General features: G+C 42.1%; 1 protein-coding gene and 1 long non-coding RNA gene across 6 annotated transcripts in view; one reads left to right on the top strand and one right to left on the bottom strand.

Moving 5' to 3' along the window:
- The window catches only part of LOC123378673, a 70751-nt gene that overhangs the window by 11122 nt on the left and 40936 nt on the right, over nt 1-18693 (bottom strand). Inside the window, exon 2 of the long non-coding RNA XR_006582702.1 lies at nt 9071-9152. This is a non-coding gene — a long non-coding RNA (uncharacterized LOC123378673). The remainder of the gene's footprint in view (nt 1-9070; nt 9153-18693) is intronic.
- HECW2 (HECT, C2 and WW domain containing E3 ubiquitin protein ligase 2) overlaps nt 1-18693 on the top strand; it is a 268755-nt gene that overhangs the window by 231277 nt on the left and 18785 nt on the right. For all 5 annotated transcript variants that reach the window (XM_045032746.1, XM_045032745.1, XM_045032748.1 and 2 more), the window contains exons 20-22: nt 6023-6143; nt 9083-9196; nt 18266-18418. In XM_045032746.1, coding sequence (XP_044888681.1) covers nt 6023-6143; nt 9083-9196; nt 18266-18418 — 388 coding nt within the window. The remainder of the gene's footprint in view (nt 1-6022; nt 6144-9082; nt 9197-18265; nt 18419-18693) is intronic.

Here is an 18693-nt window from a genome sequence, read left to right as displayed (position 1 = left end):
GGCTCTTAAGTGCCTGAATCACCTTTGAAAATGGGACTTAGGCACTTATAAACCTAAGTGCCATCGATTAACAATGAGAATTAGGTGCCTAAGTCATTTTAGCACCTCTGAAAATGTTACTCCTACTGCACACAGGACACAGTGGCTTAGTAACTGCTGTAATCCCCCAAAGTATTAGTTTCATCACAATACTATAATAATCTCATTACAGTATTTTTGTAATGCTGCTGTCATTATTAATTTACATTTTGCTTCACATAATTACATCCCAGTTTCTTTGAGATCAGAGCTCTGTTGCTGCAGCAGAACTAAGGCCTAATCCCATTTCTAATTCTAGCAAACCAGCGTGATGGGGCATGAACCTCTCAAACTGGAAACTTGCCTTGGGCTCACAGTGAGATTTGACGATAAGAAAAATATGTGTTCAAACTCCAGAGCTTGTGCTTTGTTTCTGACTGGTAAAACTTGTTTCCAACTGATTTGAAAGGGTTCACACTGGGGCACCAAAGCCTAGAGGGCTGAGGAATAAGGGGGCGTGACAACAGTTATACAAAGTCAGACTGCTGTCACTTACCATGTGTTTAAGAGTGTGCATAGTGCAACTCAAGCCTGCTGCTGCACAATGATCATTTTAAACTACCAGCTGCACATTTGCCGTCACGTCGCCCATTATGGTCTCATCGGCCATGCCAGGATGTTAGGGCGGAAACACGCTGGCGAGAGGAATGGATAGCTGTCATAATTCCCAACCAGTCCCTCATCGCTGACCCCACAGTCTGCCTGCCTGGTTTTGACCTGCCCCGTCGCCAATCATCTCTGTTGAACAGGTTCCGGACGGGCAAGGTCTCTGTGCAGCCAGCCAGTATTGCTGGGGCTTTCGTGACAGCCCTCTGTGCAGCTGCGGCACAACACAGACAATGACGCACGCTGTCGATGAATGCCTGCTGACTAGGTTCATTGGTGGCCTAGAAGAACTGCATCACGCCATTGAAGATGCCATCGCTTGGCTAGATGACTGTGCAGACACTCAATAAATCTGTCTGCAAGCGTACACTTTAGAACTTAGTGACAATATCTATGCATGTTTACATAGTGATTAATAATTTAGTTAATTCAGACTAAATTATTTCAAAATAAGCAAAGCCTGTTTTCTCCTCTGTCCACATACAGCAGTTTGATGTTTTCAGATATAGTTGGTATTATTTTATTGGAAAGGAATAGTGATAAATAAGTAAGAGGAAAAATGTGGACTGAGACAAGACCACACCTGGAAAATTCAAGCCCATAAGAAAGGTGATCAAAATGTTGTGTTTTTGTAGTCTTGCACTCAGCCCAACAGAACTAATAATCCATGCCCTGTTCTCATAAGCCTGGGGTAGCATGTGTGTGTCCTGAAAGTCAAAAGTCTGGGTTCTGTGGGACCCAAGGGGGGACTCTTTACTGAAAACATCCTGCTACCACTGCCCCTCCAGCAGGGTGCTGTCAGCCTGAGCTCTTCAGCCTATCTCAATGGTGGCGTTCTGCTGGGAGAATGGTGATCTCTAAAACAGCAAGGGTCTGAAGCATTTGCCTTTTGTAGCTCAAACCAATACCTTGAACTTATGTGGAACCCAGTCAGAAGCCAGTCTAGGTCACAGAGCACAGTTGTAAAGTTCTCCCTGCAAGAAGTTTTGCTAACCCAGCAGGCTGTTGCATGCTGCACTATCTGAAGGTTCCAGGTGGTCACCATGAAATGTGATTCATTTCACTCTTAATATGGATTTTGTTGCTGTAGAATGAATGCTACCACTCTCCAGTGTTTAATTTGTAATGAAAGAGATGCCGGGGCTCAAACAGGTTTTTTTGTTGGGTTTTTTTTGTTTTTTTTTAACTTTCATAACTGATGCGGTGAGCCAGAGGTGACGGGGCTATGAACTGCCAAGCCCAGAGGTGCTGGGGATCATCCCTGGCACAAATTTAAGTGCTGGATCGCTCCACACAGTCCATGAACTGGGTTGGCAGGAGGGGCATAATAGGTGTAAAATAAGTTAGCTTCTCTTGAGGGGTCCTTCTCATCAGATTTTGTTGTTTTAATAAAATCTTCTAAGAGGATTTAGGAATCCTAAGTGGTTTGTGATGGATAAGGCCCCCTAACTTTCCAACAGACCTGTTAATGGGTCCTAATCTGCCCTGATAGAGCTGGATGTACAAAATCTGCTCCCCCCCCACCAAAAAAGTGATGGGATCAAACTGGAAATCTTTGATGTGCTTTGGGGAGCAAGGGTACGGAGCTGTAGTGTCCGAGCAAAGGTGCTTTGAGGCATTTGGCTTCCTCAGAATACGCAAAGATAGAACACCTCAAGACTGCTATGGGGAGTATCTTGCTCCCTTGCATCCCAAAGAGAGGAGCGGTGCATGCTCTCAAAAATGCCTGCTGCTGCTGGTAACTAGCAGGCACACTTAAGTCTGGTCATGCCCCCATTTTAACTTGTCACTCCCACCCCAGGGCTATGGAGAATGACAGGCTACATTTGTATCTACATTAGTACAGTTAAATTCCAATTATCCACGTTATTTGAATTTCATATGAAATGTGTATTCTGTTTATCCGAAGCTTTGTCTGTATCCTGAGAATCTGGATAATCAGCGTTTACCTGTATGGTACTCAGCGTTCGCAAAAGGGCACTAGCAACATAGAGGGTGCTCCTACATCCCTCTTTCTCACTCTACTCCGTGCCGTGCACCTGTGAAGGGCAAGGCAGCAATTTGTGCTGAGTTTTTCATGACTGTTTTGATAACGACTCTGTTCTGAACAGCAGTGAAATGTACATCCACAGCTAGTGTTACTGTTGTTGCTTACATTTGTGGCAACTACTGTTTGTGTAGAAACTATTTCTTGTTGTTTGTTAAGAAGCAAGAAAAAATGAACATCCATATACATGCACCTTATTGCTGCTGCAAACTATGATCAGAAGGGACTCTATCCTCTCAGTTCTCATTTCTGAAGTGGGTCCACCAAAATACCCTGGTGAAGGCCCTGATTCAGCAAAATATATAAAGCAGCTGTTTAAGGTGAAACACATAATTATTGCCATATCTATCCAGAAAAGCACTAAATACATGCTTAATTGCTTTCCTGAACTGAGACCTAAATATTGAAATATGAAGATTTTAGATTAATTTTTCTTATAGTTGCAATCTCTGTTCTAACAAACACAAAAAGATAAATAGAAAACACATTTAATGGGCCTATCAGTCGTTTGTTTTTGTGGATGAAGGCCTATGACTTTTTAAGGAGAAATCTTTGAAACAGGTCATCATTTCTACTGGGGCTCTGTCTGTTTTTGTATTGCCAGACTAGCTGCTCTGTAAAGCAAGGGGGTGATCTTTTTAAATTCCTTTTTAATTTCTTGCAGTGACACTAATCAGGCTGAACTTGCTGGCTTTGCTGTGAATGTGATGTTTAACTTTATAGGACTTGATTAATATCCATGTATCCTAAAATGTGGTGGTGTCAAATTAAAAGAAGATTTCTGAATGCAGAGGATACAGTTATAACAGGGATCAAGTCAGTGTTTTGATCAGTAACCTCAGTTACAGATCTCTTCAGCTACTGTGCTCTTCCATTAAAGGACACAAATAGTCATGAAATTACTCCTTTCTATCTCTTTTGGAGACTATAATCTGTTTGAGACTTCAGCCTGATTACCCATATCATTTGTGTTTTTTGTAGCCCTTCCCCTCCCCTAACACTTTTGGTTCACAAGGTGAAAGTAATTGCTATAATTGCCCAGGAATTTCTTGGCAATTGCAGCTGATTTGCAGTGAGAGTTTGTCATGTGCTGACAGAATAATTTCTTGGTAATTTTTGAACCATGAAGCAATATGTTACCAGTTTTATTTACCGTGATGTATCTTTTAGCAAAAGTTTCCTTTGGGGGCTGTTACCACAATGCAGATGAAAGGATGGGTTTGTTACATTCTTTGGTGAACTCATAATTGTACCTCCCTCCACCCACATCAAAATAACATCCAAATAAACAAATGATGGGGAGGACATCAGTTAATGGACTGTATGTATTTAAATGGCTAAATATTTTAGAGTATTCAGCAGAAAGGTCCAGTAGGAAGCACCTGGAATACTCATTAAAATATAAACAGCTACTGGAGGTTCATTTGATGTCTATGGTTTAATTTTCCAGAGATGTTCTGCACATGTCTCCCGGAGTTCCGAAGATCTCCTGCCGTGTTCTCCCTCAGAGTCCAGTCTTTTGACTTTCAGGACACACACATGTTCTGCCTGGCTTCTGAGGATGGGGCATGGATTATTAGTTCTGACAGGTTGAGTGGCTGAGGGAAGGACTACAAAAACACAGCTTTCTGATAAACTCTCCTTAAGGGCTTGAATTCCTCTCACATGAACTACTCCCACCACCATCCTTCTGGTGACAGGGAAACACTTGGGATTCTTTAAGGGACCCATGCATGGCATTAGTTGTTGACCGATATGAGAAACAATTTCCTCTACCTCTCCCACATCTGCCCAGAGACTGAGTATACAGCTTCTTCCAGCAGTTCCGGCCCAGAGGATGAGGACACTACCTCATCCACTCCACCCATCTAGCTGATGGCTAAGCAAGCTGCTTCCTCACCATAGCTTACTTGTCAGAGTCTCTGAGCACAGCCCCCTCCCATTTAGAATCTGAGCAAACTCCCTGCTCCTCCTCTTCCCCCTTTCCCTTGCTGAAAGCTAGGCACATTGCCTCCACAGTAATGAAACCCCCTCTGCTGGGTTAGCCTTATACAGGGAGAGAAAAGAAAAGTGATATACTGAACTGGCTGATATTTTACTTATAAATAGCTTTAAAGCCAATTGCATGCACACATCAGATTAGTCACAAATGAGTAGTTAGGAGCCTAGCCATATTCTTAGGTATAGGAAATGTCAACCTTTCAGGTATATTTTGAACAATATATATTTCAATGATCTAGACGCCAAAGAGGGAGAGGAATTTATTTAAAGTTATAAGTAAGTAGGGATATGAGAATGAAATTAAAAAGGCAAAATGTAGGCTGAATCTGAGGGCACCTTCTTGCAGTGAAAACTTTTGGGCTGTGGAATAGTCTCTCGAGGGACGTAGAGGAAGTTCATTGACTGAGATGTTTAAAACTAGACTGGACTAAACACAAGAAGGTACCACTGGCTACACAGCTCAATTGGGAGGGAGGTGGGATAAATCTTCCCCCCCACACTCCCTGTCACATTAGTATCAGTGGTTTATTTTACCCAATTTGCAATAACTGTGCATACAACTGTAGGTAGATGTGCAATTTTTTTTTGGCATACAGATATCTGCCTCTGCCTCTCCTTAAAGAACTGTTCCTTAAACTTATATCTCAAAAAATGAATTCATCTTTTTGAGCCATGTCTGAAAGAAACTTAGTAGAGCAATTAATTTGACCCAGATATTTGAATGAAGAGAAAGGTCTTCAGTCTTTCCTCTCTCCCGGTATTTTTCTCCTTTGTTGTACTTCTCTGATTAAACTTTTCCACAGTATCCTCTCCTCAGTAAGGTGAGAAACTCCATGCATTGAAAGAAGATGTATTACATGCATAGGACATACTAATTTAGCTCATTGGAACCTGTTTTTCTTCTTGACAGCGAAAGAGCATGCATCATTTTAGTAGTTAAAGACTGGTATTCATAAAATGTACATATGCCAAACAAAAGTTGAGTCTTTTCCAGTTTCGTTGTTTGGTTTTGTGGGGGTGGGGTGGGGAGATGGCTGCTTTGGATGGCTTCAACATTTTAGGACTTATTCTAAAATTGTGAAGCCATTGGACAAACAAAGAGCAATCAAAAACATCTAACCCTGCATTAGGCACGGAGACATGGATCTCTTATCAGCTTATAAACTAGGATTTTAAAAGAAACCAAGCATGTCTATGCTTTCAGTCAGCAAAGAACCTTCTTTTCAGTCAGAGCTGGAATGTGATGCTTTGCATAGCTGCAGTTCATTTTCTGCTTGTTGTTTGCTGCAGGTACTCAGCGTGCTAATGCCAGAGCTCCAGCTCCTTATAAAAGAGATTTTGAAGCCAAACTGAGGAACTTCTACAGGAAACTGGAGACTAAAGGATATGGACAAGGGCCAGGGAAATTAAAGTATGTAGAAGCATCTTATCAAATAGGGTTTATCTCACAGGCAGAACTTCTTTCCTTGCAGGTATAAGAACCTCTTTCCTCTGGGAATCCCATTGGTAATATGATGGATTCTTGCACTCGTTGAATTAAATGTGAAGTGTGTTATAAGGCACTCAAAGCCATCTCACTCACAGCAGAGAGCACATTTAAAGCATCTCTTCCCCATGTTACCTCCTACTGTAGTATCTTCATATGCACATTAATGCTACTGGAGTGGCAGAAAGTCCTTTGAAGAGCAGCACTCAAAGAAACGGAGCACTTGGGCCACTTCCATTGCATCAGTCACTGTGGGGCAAGTTGAAATAACTCTATTTTCTTTTGTCTTGCCCAGCCACAAAAATAAATATACATTCATATGATTCATCTTTGTGTAGATACAGAATCTTTACTGGGCAGAATTTGCATAATTAAATATTATTGCATTCCAAAGAATTTGAAACTTCTTGGGGCTGGTTTATTACAACAATGTAAAACCAAATAATCCATAACAAAAGTTCCAGACATGGAGTCCCCAGTGCAAGTAGTTATTAAAATTCAAGACATTTCATCCCTCAGTTTCCCCCATACCACACACTGGCACCTTTGATGGTGTCAGGGCTCTCAGTCCTCTCCTGTCCTTGTACCAGAACAGCCACCCCGCCCTTCCAACCTGAGTGCAACCCTGCTCTTCCCAGCGGGAACCCCCACAGCCTCTCTCCTGTGAACATCCTTGCCAGGGGAGCTTCCCTCACTCCCGCTGGCCCTCTCACAGCTCCTGGGAATGGGTCCAGCTCTCCAGCCCTGGGAATGTCAGGGGGTAAGCTCCTCCACAGCTCCCCTGCCTTCAGTCCTCTCTGGCCATTGGTTCTGGCTGTCCGACTGAGAGACAGCAGGCAATTCCTGCTGCTGCTCCTGCCTTCAACCCTCTCCAGCCCTGGTTCAGGGATGCCAGCCAGCAAGCCCCTCTCAGCCTTCTCCTGGGAACCACCCTCTGCTTCCTTCTGGGACTCCTCTAGTTCCTGGGTCTCTGGTACCTCTCATCTTCCTGTCCTGACTGAACCAGTTTACTCTAACTCACTGGGATTTCCCCTCACTGGGTCTTTCCCTAATCCTTTATAGCCCCCAGCTGCTGCCCTGCCCTCTTAATTGGGCACCTGCTTTGGCATACGTGAGATTGGACCTACATCATGTATTGGGTCCAGCCACCGTGTGATAGAACGGAGATAATCATCACATGATACTTGCCTAATTTAAAAAAAAAATCGGTGCCATGCACCAACTGTGATTCTAAAACTCCCATAAGTTAGCCAAATAAAAACCTACTTTTAGTGGAAAAGATAATTTTCTCCCAAAGAACCATCTCCCTGCCTGATTCTAGTTTTCTAGCTCCAACCACTGTGGCACTAGAGTGATTTTTTTAAAAAATCACTGCATTTAGAAAAGGCAAGCTGTATTTTTCTTTGCCACTTAACCATTTTTGCTCAAAAAAAGAACTAGATAAATTCATGGAGGATAGGTCCATCAATGGCTATCAATGGCCTGTTTGCCAGAAGCTGGGAATGAGCGACAGGGAATGGATCACTTGATGATTATCTATTCTGTTCATTCCCTCTGGAGCACCTGGCATTGGCCACTGTCGGAAGACTGGATACTGGGCTAGATGGACCTTTGGTCTGACCCAGTATGGCTCTTCTTATGTTCTTATGTAAATTTCCCAAAAATATTCACCTTTGGGCAGAGTCCAGACTCTGATCATTTCTGGTGAACATTTCTTAAAATTATCAACAGCTGAAAAAGTATTTGAATGGAAATGCTTACCTATAATGTAATGGATTAAAAAAATAAAAAATAAGCTGTAAAAAAGTGCTGCAGTGACCAGTTTGGCAAATAGCTTGTGCAAGAGGGTAGCCATTGCAGCTATAAGATCTATGATATATACATGCTCCTGTTACCTTGTTTTTCTGGGTTCGTGAACTACAGGTATATTTCTGGTAGGATTTACCATCATACCATGAGGTTTTAAGCAAGAGAAACCAAACAATAGTTTATTTTGATACAAATAGGCCACTTTTTAATTAAATGTTGTTTCTAAGGTGTTTGAACTTTTACAAATAATATACTACTATAGCCACTTTGATATGACAGGCAGGAATAATTAGTAACACAATTTAAGGTGATTATATTTCCTCCTATTCTTCCCCCTCTTCTCCCTAAGGGAATCCAGTGCTTCATAAACATATTTTGGCCATGGACATAAATATTCCGTTCTATGTAGGAACGGAGTGGCTGTTATTCCAGACCCTTAATTTTTTTTCTTCTACAAATTTTCCAGTAACTAAGGCATTACAATTTTTTTTCATTTAGTACCAAATTCTGCTCTAAAGACCATTTGTCACTCCAATTGACATTGCTTGCTGTCCAGCTGTACCTTTTCTATGCATAAATACAGGATATTAAACTCCAGGGTTGTCAATCCAGGCAGCTCCTTTCACCAAATTTTACCTTTTGCCTTGCACTATATTGCTTTAGTTGAAGAGCCAGATTCTCATTTACCTTAAGGCCACCTTACACAGCCCTGGCATGGTAAACAGCCTTTAGAGTGGATTTAAATGCCCTCTTCAAAACCCCTTAATGCAGCCAGAATGGTGCAAAGCAGACTTTGTGTAAATGAGAACTGGACTTGAAAAATGTAAAATACTGTTTCTTTATGTGGGAGACGTATTGAATTCTAAAGTATATCCAAGAATCACATAGGCTAACAGATATTAGCTGCTAAATCTGGATCAAATGGTTGTATAAAGAGAAGATTAAATATTGTTTGTATCCATTATCCTGCACAGTTACCATCCAGTGTAACTGTGTGTTTTCATCTGCAGTTCACCTTTGTGAATTACTGTTTTTAAAATTACCTTGCTGTGCAGATTAATCATCAGGAGAGACCACTTGCTGGAAGATGCCTTCAATCAGATTATGGGTTACTCAAGAAAAGACCTGCAGAGAAATAAACTCTATGTCACATTTGTTGGAGAAGAAGGGTGAGTAGAACAGGGAAGTGGGCATGAACACATTAATCAACTATGTTTGCAGCTGTGCTTGGCTATTTCACCATACTGCTGCGGTCTAGAGTGGAAAGAGGAAGGATTGTCATCAGGAAATGCCACATACATAAGCCTAGAACCTACAGCTGTTCACACTTCACAAAGCCAAATCATTCATTGTGATGCTTTTGGTCATGCAGCTTTTTTTTTTTTAGCATGTATCTCTATGTGTATATGGCATTTCTGCTGTAACCAGTATATACGTCAGTGTGTTACTAAGGAAGCAAACAAACCCAAACCTAGTTGTCATTTTGTTTCTATTTCTTTCATCTCTACCAGTGTTTTCCTCATGCATGCTGCAAGGTAGGAGGTAGTTTGATTGGTGGGAGTTAAATACAGGGTGGACTAAAGGGCCAGTCCTTCCAGTTGCTCTGCACCCTCAACTCCCATTGAAATCAATGGGAATTAAGAGCCGTGGCCACCTTTCAGAGTCAGGTCCTTTGTCACAACTAAAACTTTCAGACGCAACTAGTCTGTTGCTATTTGTTAAATAAACAAGTGTTTCTAATATTCCACAGCCATGCAGCAAATGCTTAGCCTGCAGCTGACTGAATGCTAATGTGTTGTAGCATTTACGTGGTTTGCATTGAGAGGCCAGGTTAGGAATTTGGTCAGAGCTCCTTTATCCAAATGAAACTTTGAACAATGTATTGCTTTTTCTCCCCTCTTCCCCCCATCAGTTCTTAAAGCCTTTTATAATGTATTATTTCATTAGACACAAAGAGACAAATCTTGCTTCATCCTTGACCACTGCACAGGGACTCCTGGTAGTGTAATCCAACATAGTTCGACTGTGGAGGGGAATGCATATCCAATGCTCAGCACCAAGCCCTGCATTGCAGTGGCTCCTGGCATGACAGTACTCAGAAGATAGGTGGGGGTGGCAGGAGGTAGGTTGTGGGAGAGCATATCCAGAGGATTTGCCACTTTGTGGATCCTCTGTTTATCCTTCGTGTTGTGGTAGTGATGTGTAAGGGGCATAGAGAGCTGCTTCAGCCAATAAACTGAAGTAGGTTCCACAGCCACATCATCACCTGACCTCTGCCTTGCCAAGCTATTAGGCCAGGTGCTGGCATGAGGATTTACCCCAAAGGTCTGATTTTTCAAATGGCAAAACATGCAGATTAATTTGAATTTTCAGACCTGATTTGTGTACACACAATTATTGGAAACATGCTTGAAAATGACTAGTTGTTCATGTCTGACCTTTTATGAACATGATTAAAACTGTAATGACTGTAAACATACACTGAATTTCATTCACTTGTATTTCAGAGATTTTGCACTGTCTTTAAGGGAGCTGTTGCAAAATAGGTCTTGAACCAGTCCTTATAATACTCTTGGTTGTTAGTACCGTGCGGTTTGGCATTAAGTTTCTAGCATGCTTTTCACAGCTCTGCTGAGGTAAAAGCAGCTTGTACAAGATTAGATGAATACTCCTTTTAAAGGTTCTAAACTCTGTAGTGTGTTTAAAGTTCATCCTCAACGGCCAAGTTTTAATATGACCTAGTTAAAGTTTTCAAGTAAAATGTGGTAGGGTCTCACCCTAGCTGCAAGTGTGGGCTTGTTCGCATACATAATATCACCGTACTGTCTGGCACCATTCAGATTGATAGGTACTCTTGATCCAAGAAAAACCCAGAACTGGAATGGCAGGATTAAGGTGTTTTGATTGCGTTTATATCAGCCTTTGTTTTTACTACTAGCAGCTTCACCCAAATTTAAAATATATGTAAAATGATTGAAAATCATACATGAGAGAGTGGGAGAAGGGGAGGGGAAGAGCTGAAAAAATACAATAAGAAAATAAAACTAAAGTCAGTAGATTGTCTTCTTCCAGATCAGATCATGTCAGGTTTTTACTTTTCTAAATACAAAATGACAAGATGAAGAGTGGCCTGGATGAGGAAAGCACGTTACACACCCCGTTCCTTTCTCCCCTGATGGCCACCTCTGTGCCAGATGCCTTTCTTTGAGGAAACGAATGAGTTATTTTATGAGTAACATCAAATCAAAATGACTAATCTCAGTTTTAGACAATCATTTGATCCAGTTTTGAGTGGTGAGAGGAGGTGTGCAAACAACTCTCTCAGCATAGATGGTGCAAGGATGTGAACCATGCAGAACGGCTCATTCAGTTAGATGTAGGAGGATGCATCTGTGGGGGAAGGGAAAAAATAGTAGGAGAAATTTTGAAAGAAGCATGTTCTACCCGCCCCCCCCCCACTCTTTTTTTAAATGCAGGCTAAACTATTGTTTGATAATTGGACAGGAACTTGGTTTTATGTTTCTGTTCCTCATCCATTTGTAATGCTGTAAATATAAGTCATAAAGAAATAGGTATTGAAGTCCCCAATGAATGTATATGAGAACATTTTGATTAACTCTACATGGGGTAATTTAAACCCCACTGTTGCCATTCAGACAATTTTATCATGAGTCTCACAATATTTTATGTTTCTTCTTATAAAGCCCCAGTTCCTGGAATTATGAGATAATATGAGAATCTCCATTTTACTATTAAAAAAATAAATAAAAGTAAGTTCTAGTCCTCAGGAAAGAATCAAAATCTCAAAGCAAATAAAATGAACCCCAAATGTATTAGTTTTTCTACGTTTCCTGATTTTCCAGCCAAACATTTGGCTTTTGGGGCCAGATACACTTCTTTTTTTTTTTTTTTTTTTTAATATTTGGCATCGGTAAAAAAGGGATAGTTTAAAACGGAAGAGCATTAGGGCCTGGATTTGCTGTCAATAGCAAAATCAACAATATCATCAGTCTACCTTAGAGGTCTTTAAATATGACTGATTATTACTCTGTCATTTTTATTTAATGGTTGACTATATGTATGTGAAAGCCCATGTTTTGGGCCTTCTCAAAAGAATTAATGTACTGATGTTTTTGATGCCTTGAATCCTGTAGTGATAGCCTCACGTCTTGCTCCAGCCCTTGTAAGCCCCAGTGGCAGCGGGGGGGTGGATTCCCTTGGAGCAGGCACTGTGGAGGTTGACTCCCAAGATCCTCTTGCAAGTCCTGGTGCAGGGGGTGTGCCCAAGCCAGGCCGCAGCATACATCACTGTGAAGGCTCTGGGAAGCGCTATGGTCCATAGATTGGCCCAGGAGGCTACTGTAATTCAGAAGGGCCCTCTGGACTGTCTAAATTAGTCTCCTGATAGCCCAGGATTAGGAGGGTGCATAGATGGCTTAAAGTCAATTTAACATTCCCAGCTCCTGTTAGAAGCACTGCACAGAATCTCACCCATGATTTAAGTTCAAAGAACTGTTTAGTCTAAAGAGATCATATAAAGTAAAATAATTTGTCGTGTTTTCTTACTCTATGGCTGTTCTTTGCATTTATACTGTGAATGCTTATTTAGCACTGATGAAGGTGACTTTGAAAAATAACAAGCATCTAACTGTATCAAAAAGTCCTGCTGCTACAGTCTGTTCTGCATGTCAAACAGCTGCCTTGCATGAGAGGGTGGTAGTTTAAAATGCCTAACACTCCTCCCCAAGAGAATTGAAACATGCTGCCAACCACAGTATTTCTGCGTTTGAATATCCAAATGCCTCCGGTTGCAGCTGTTGTGTGGCTGAGTGCCTATTGTATGGAGTTTTTTCATTCTTGTGCCAAGTCTTTAGTTGTGGGTCAAACCTGACTGAGAGAACAGGAATGTAATGAATGATCCATCTGATGTGAGTCATATTAACTTTATGTATGAAAGCAGCTGGATGGAAATGCTGGAATTAGATAAAACACAAAAGTTATATTTTATCCTGGGATTTCATGGCTACTATGGCTGCCATGAGATTATCTCAGAAGTTTAGAGGCCCAACTCCTATAGCTGACCATATTCTTGATTGGGTGTTTGGGCTGGGATTAGAGATTGAGCAATTGGAAATTTTCCCATCACATGGAACTATCCTTTCCTTCTGCAATTTGAGGGTGGACACACCTCTCCCATCCACATGAGAGACCAGCTTTGATACTCCACTCTAAGATGTTAATTGAACCTAAATGCTTCCAAATGACTGAGGGAGAGTATTTTTCCTTCAGAAAGAGCATTCATAGCTTCATTCTCACCTTAACAGTGATCTGTAAACCTTCTCTTCCCAACTTCATCCCCACAGGTCACACGCTGGGCTTATAGATGGCAGGCAACAACTGAAGTTGTAGAGATGACTGGCAGAGTGCTAATGGCAGAAGTCTTTTCCTGAAGATTTGTGCAATAGATTTTTTTCATTCTTGTGACATGGATGTTTAGGAGGCAAAGGAGAGTCTCTACCACCATAGCATCAGCATCATCTTGATTAGTGGTTTTTTTGTGGGTGCTGAACGACGCAGATAGTCTGAGCTGTTGTTGCTCGCTAACTGTATTGTGTTCCTCCTATTGTGAGGAAAAATTACATTACTTGATGGAAGAAATTGCCCAGGTTCATACTGAACCGGTGGCATCTGTGAGGCTGGGATCGTATGTTGATGGGGACTAAGGCTTGGGTTTCAGTCAGTGTCACTCACTAAGGTAATGGAGGGAACTTTATGCCACAAATATCCTGGGACCCACACAGCTACAGTAACACCTCAAACAACTCTTATTATTGTCCTTCTTGTTTGGGGAAGGCCAATGGGGAAGAGCTGGGCCAATTGCTGATGGAGATTGAGAGTTTCAATTAGGGAGGGTGAGTTGCTTGCCTACCTTAAGAAAGCATTTGTACATCCATTGCTTAAGAAACCGTCATTACTAACTATTGTTCTTTATCTCATCTTCCATTTCTGGGTAAGATTACTGAAAGGCTATGGCAAGAAAACTCTCATGGTATCTAGATCCCTCAGATTTCCTTGACAATCTGGTGGCAGTCTTGGGCATAATGTGGAGACTGCTTTGATGGATGAAATCTCCTAGTGATAGATTGGGTGCCCAGGTTTATATTAGGTCTGTCAGCTGCCTTTGGTAACCCTTGGTGGTAAAGTAGTGTAGACATTCATGGAACCCTAGCAGAAACAAAGACTCTAAGGAATAGGTGTCCATTACTTTCTGTCAAATCCCAGAGTGTTGTTTTGCACCATTAGTGCGTGAGCGGGAGCTCTCCTGTGGAATACTCCGGGGTGGGGGTCTATCTGGCCACACTTCTTATTTAATGAGTATCTGAGGCTATTGGGAGGGTTAGTTTAAAAAAAAAACCCACCTGGGTTACATTGTCTTCAGTGTACTCGTGACACCTGCTCTGTATCTTTGTAGGTATTTACATGGCCCTCAACATCATAGTATCTTTAGTGAAGTAAAACTTTGAAGAATTTATCTTCATAAACCCTTCTGTGAGGTGAAAAGTATTCATTTCCATATTTTACAAATGGGGAACCAGGGCTAAATGTCTTGCCCACGTCACACAGGAAATCTATGTCACAGTCAGGAACTGAACCTCAATCACCTAAGTGTCAGTACAAGCCCATCTTTTTTCCTCAGCTGAAGCAAATGGGTGTTTTGCCCTTTGTCTGGTGGAGATTGGGGCATGGATAAGAGTTACTTGGCTGAGGCTCAATGCAGAAAATACTGAGAGGATATTAATAGGTGGGAGAAAGCAAACCTGATATGGTGGAGGATGTGAAACTCATGTTTAACCATCAGGTATCAGGCAGCAGTCAAGGTGGTTGTGACCTTTTCTTTCTTACATGGACCTCTCAGTATCATCATCTTTACCTTTGTCATCTAGAGTTTAGACTACTGCAGTGCACTGTGCACACTGCAAAGTGGGGTCACACCTTAAATCCATTCAGAAACCGAGCTGGGGCAGAACATGGGAGCCTGCTCACTAAGCAGGGTTTTGCACTGTGAACATATTACACTAGTGCTTAGGGATGTGGACAAATTGTAGAGAGTTCAGCAGAGGGCAATGAAAATGATCAGGTGGCAGGGGCACATGACTTATGAGGAAAGGCTGAGGGAAGTGGGCTTGTTTAGTCTGCTAAAGAGAAGAGTGAGGGGGGGATTTGATAGCAGCCTTCAACTACCTGAAAGGGGGTTTCAGAGATGATGGAGCTCGGCTGTTCTCGGTGGTGGCAGATGAAAGAACAAAGAGCAATGGTCTCAAGTTGCAGTGGAGGTCTATGTTGGATATTGGGAAACAGTATTTCACTAGGAGGGTGGTGAAGCACTGAAATGGGTTACCTAGGGAGGTGGTGGAATCTCCATCCTTAGAGGTTTTTAAGGCCCAGCTTGACAAAGCCCTGGCTGGGATGATTTAGTTGGTGTTGGTCCTGCTCTGAGCAGGGGGATTGGACTAGATGACCTGCCAAGGTCTCTTCCAACCATAATCTTCTATGATTTGCGTGAGCTGCTCTTTGGCTTTCCAGGTGAGATACTAAGATGTTAATTTTGACATATAAGTCCCTGAATGGCCAGTCTAGAGAATTGCCCGTTTCAGAGACTTTTTCTCTCTTTGTGCCATACATTTACAGTGAGCAGTGACACTCCTTCACTTTGAATGAGAAGGAGCTGCTGGCATGGCATTCTCAGGGACCTCTCATCTTTGGAATCCAGGCCACACCTTGGTCTAAAATATAACCAATTGTTTGAGCTTCTGAGCACATTAAAAATTGATCTGTTTGCTCAGGCTTTTGCACAAAGGAATAGAATAGCCAGCATTTTTGGAAAAGGGTGGAATATTATATATTTTAATATAAGCTCTTCTTATATTAAACTACCATCCTCATATTTTTTATGTGCCTGAGTAGCTTTATTCTGCTAAATGTTAATTTATTATTGTATATTTGAAAAAGGACATAGATGCCCAGAGGCAAGGATATGTACATTTTTATATTTTAGGTATTAAATCAAAATAAGAGGAAAAAAGCCCACATATATACGGTGCAAAGCACGTCTCATTCTATAGATTAGATGAAGTATATTCTATACATTAGATGTTGTATATTAACTGCGCATTGGATAATTATCGTAAGACGTACAGATTGTCCTTTCAGGTTTAGTCTCTTGCCTTTCTATGTGTACATTAGCCTGGCACTAAGACTAAAGAAGGTCAGTGCCTGAAATCCTTAGGCTATAGAGGTGCTTTTTCTCTCTTTTAGGGCTATAATAATGTCTCTTCCCCATGGGAAACTCCCCAGTTTTCCAATCTGCACTGCCACAGAGGTATTAGTCTTAGGGCTTGTCTACACTTACATGTTATCGTGCTCTAACTTGTTGGCTCAGGGGTGTGAAAAATCACCCCCATGAGCGCAGCAAGCCTGAGCACTTTAAAGCGCTAGTGTAGACAGGCTCCCAGCACTCGGAGCTAATCCCCTGGTGGAAGTGGATTACCAGGAGCACTGGGAGAGCTCTCTCCCAGCGCTCACGTGCGACCACACTTGCACTTCAAAGCGCTGTTGCAGGAGCGTTCCCGTGGCAGCGCTTTGAAGTTTCCAGCGTAGACATACTCTTACACTTGATTCACTTCAATTGTGAGGAGTGATAAGACAGTAATTTGTCTCAATACTATTTCAGCAATGAGGCTGTCTGTCTTCCCAATTTGAGTGCAATTACATGTCACCTGGAGAATGCATTTCCTTCAGGTTCTACTAATTCAAGATTATAGTTTCTAATAAATAAAGAATCTAAATAACTCCCAGCTTTTTTAATAAAAAACAAACTACTTTGATAGAGTGAAGGTCCTGAAAGGAGAGAGAGAGTCCAAGAAAGATGAAGCATTAAAGTAATTTGAGATTTTCTTTCTTAAAGGAGAATATAACTCTTTGAATTGCTTCCCCTCGGCAAGGATATAATATGATTGGTTTTTCATTTCTGTCCTTGACTTGTCAGATGCATGTGTGTGTAGGTTTAATGATGGCTCTTCTGTTGTGTGCTGTATATAGGAAGGGATTTCTGCTTTCCCTTTAGCTTCTCCAAAATGACTTGATTTGATACCATTGATCAAGTTATTCTCAAAAGACCAATATAGACTTAGCAAGGGTCTTCCATGAAGGCTGTGTGTCACTTAGGCCCCAATCCTGCAAACTGCTCCACTTCAGTTAGGCTCCATGCGGGCATAGGAGTTCACCCACAGGACGCATCTCACAGGATCGAGGATTTAAACACCACAGTGATAGGCGCCTTAGAAAAACCTTATGCAGTGGTTAAAATAATGTAGATTTATAGAGAATGTCTGTGGTAAAGCAAGACTCACTGGCACGGCGCCTCCTGCTGGTTAACCTGGGAATTAGCTCTTTTCCAGCCCGGAGCACCCTCTGCAGGCTGGTGTCTCACCTGCCTTAGGGCCCCCGTGTCCTTCCCAGATCCCAAGCCCCTTTTCCTCTGGGTTCTGCCCCCAGCAGTAACCCACAGTCCGGGTTTCCCCTCCCAGGGGAACTCCCAACCCTCTATCCCCACCTTGCCTCAGTAGCTACTGCCAGTCATCATCTAGCCCCTGCTCACTGGGGCAAACTGCAGTCTGTAAAAGCCCACTCTTCATTGGCAAGAGGGGTCGGACCAGCTGTCTCTGCCTAACCCCGGATTGCAGCCTCAGCACCCCAGTACCTGTTTTGGTCTTTTAGCAAGGCCCGCAGCCTGGGGATTTACCAGGCTGGAGCTCCCCAGCTCTCCTTGCCTTTCCCCAGCCCTGCTCCATACCCTGAGCTCCCAGGCAGCGCAAGAGAGAGACTGACTCAGCTCCTGGCTCACTGGCCTTTTATAGGGCCAGCTGTGGCCTGATTGGGGCGTGCCCCAGCTGAGGCTGCTTCCCCAGTCAGCCCACCCTTTTTTTTCAAGAGGGGGCAACTGCCCCACTACAAAGTCCATCAATGATAATTAGCCAAGATAGTCAGGGATATACAACTCCATGCTCTGAGCCTCTGTTCTGTTAATTCCCTCTGAAGTATCTGGCATTTGCCACCATCAGAAGACAGGATAGTGGGCTAGATGACCTGACCCAATATGACCATTCTTATGTTCTTATGACAAGCCTTGTTGTATCAAATAAACCTTCTGTAATAAATTAACTTGAATTTTTTTAAAGGTTGGATTACAGTGGACCGTCAAGAGAGTTTTTTTTCCTGGTGTCCCGAGAGCTCTTCAATCCATATTATGGTTTATTTGAATATTCAGCCAATGATACCTACACAGTACAAATAAGTCCCATGTCTGCTTTTGTAGACAATCACCATGAGTGGTAAGAATTAATTTCTAATCTTCTTTTATCTATTGTTTCCACTTGTGGAGAACCAGCTCATATTTGTTCAAACACAGAGTTTGATCTTTTTAACCAGCAGTAAAATAATTTAGACTTTCCTCATTTTTTTTTTAGTTGGTTGTAGCAGATATTCTTGTTTCTCACAAAGTCAGCAAAGATGAGATTTGGAACATATGTATTGTGGGTTTGGCTCACTACATGAAACTCCACACTTCTTGTACAAGAGCAAACATTTGCTTCACCAAAGCACTGTC

This window comes from Mauremys mutica, chromosome 10 (assembly GCF_020497125.1).
Source record: "Mauremys mutica isolate MM-2020 ecotype Southern chromosome 10, ASM2049712v1, whole genome shotgun sequence".
NCBI classification, from domain to species: domain Eukaryota; kingdom Metazoa; phylum Chordata; order Testudines; family Geoemydidae; genus Mauremys; species Mauremys mutica.
Note: the sequence above shows the minus strand (reverse complement) of the source record. Positions and strands in the feature narration are given on the sequence as shown.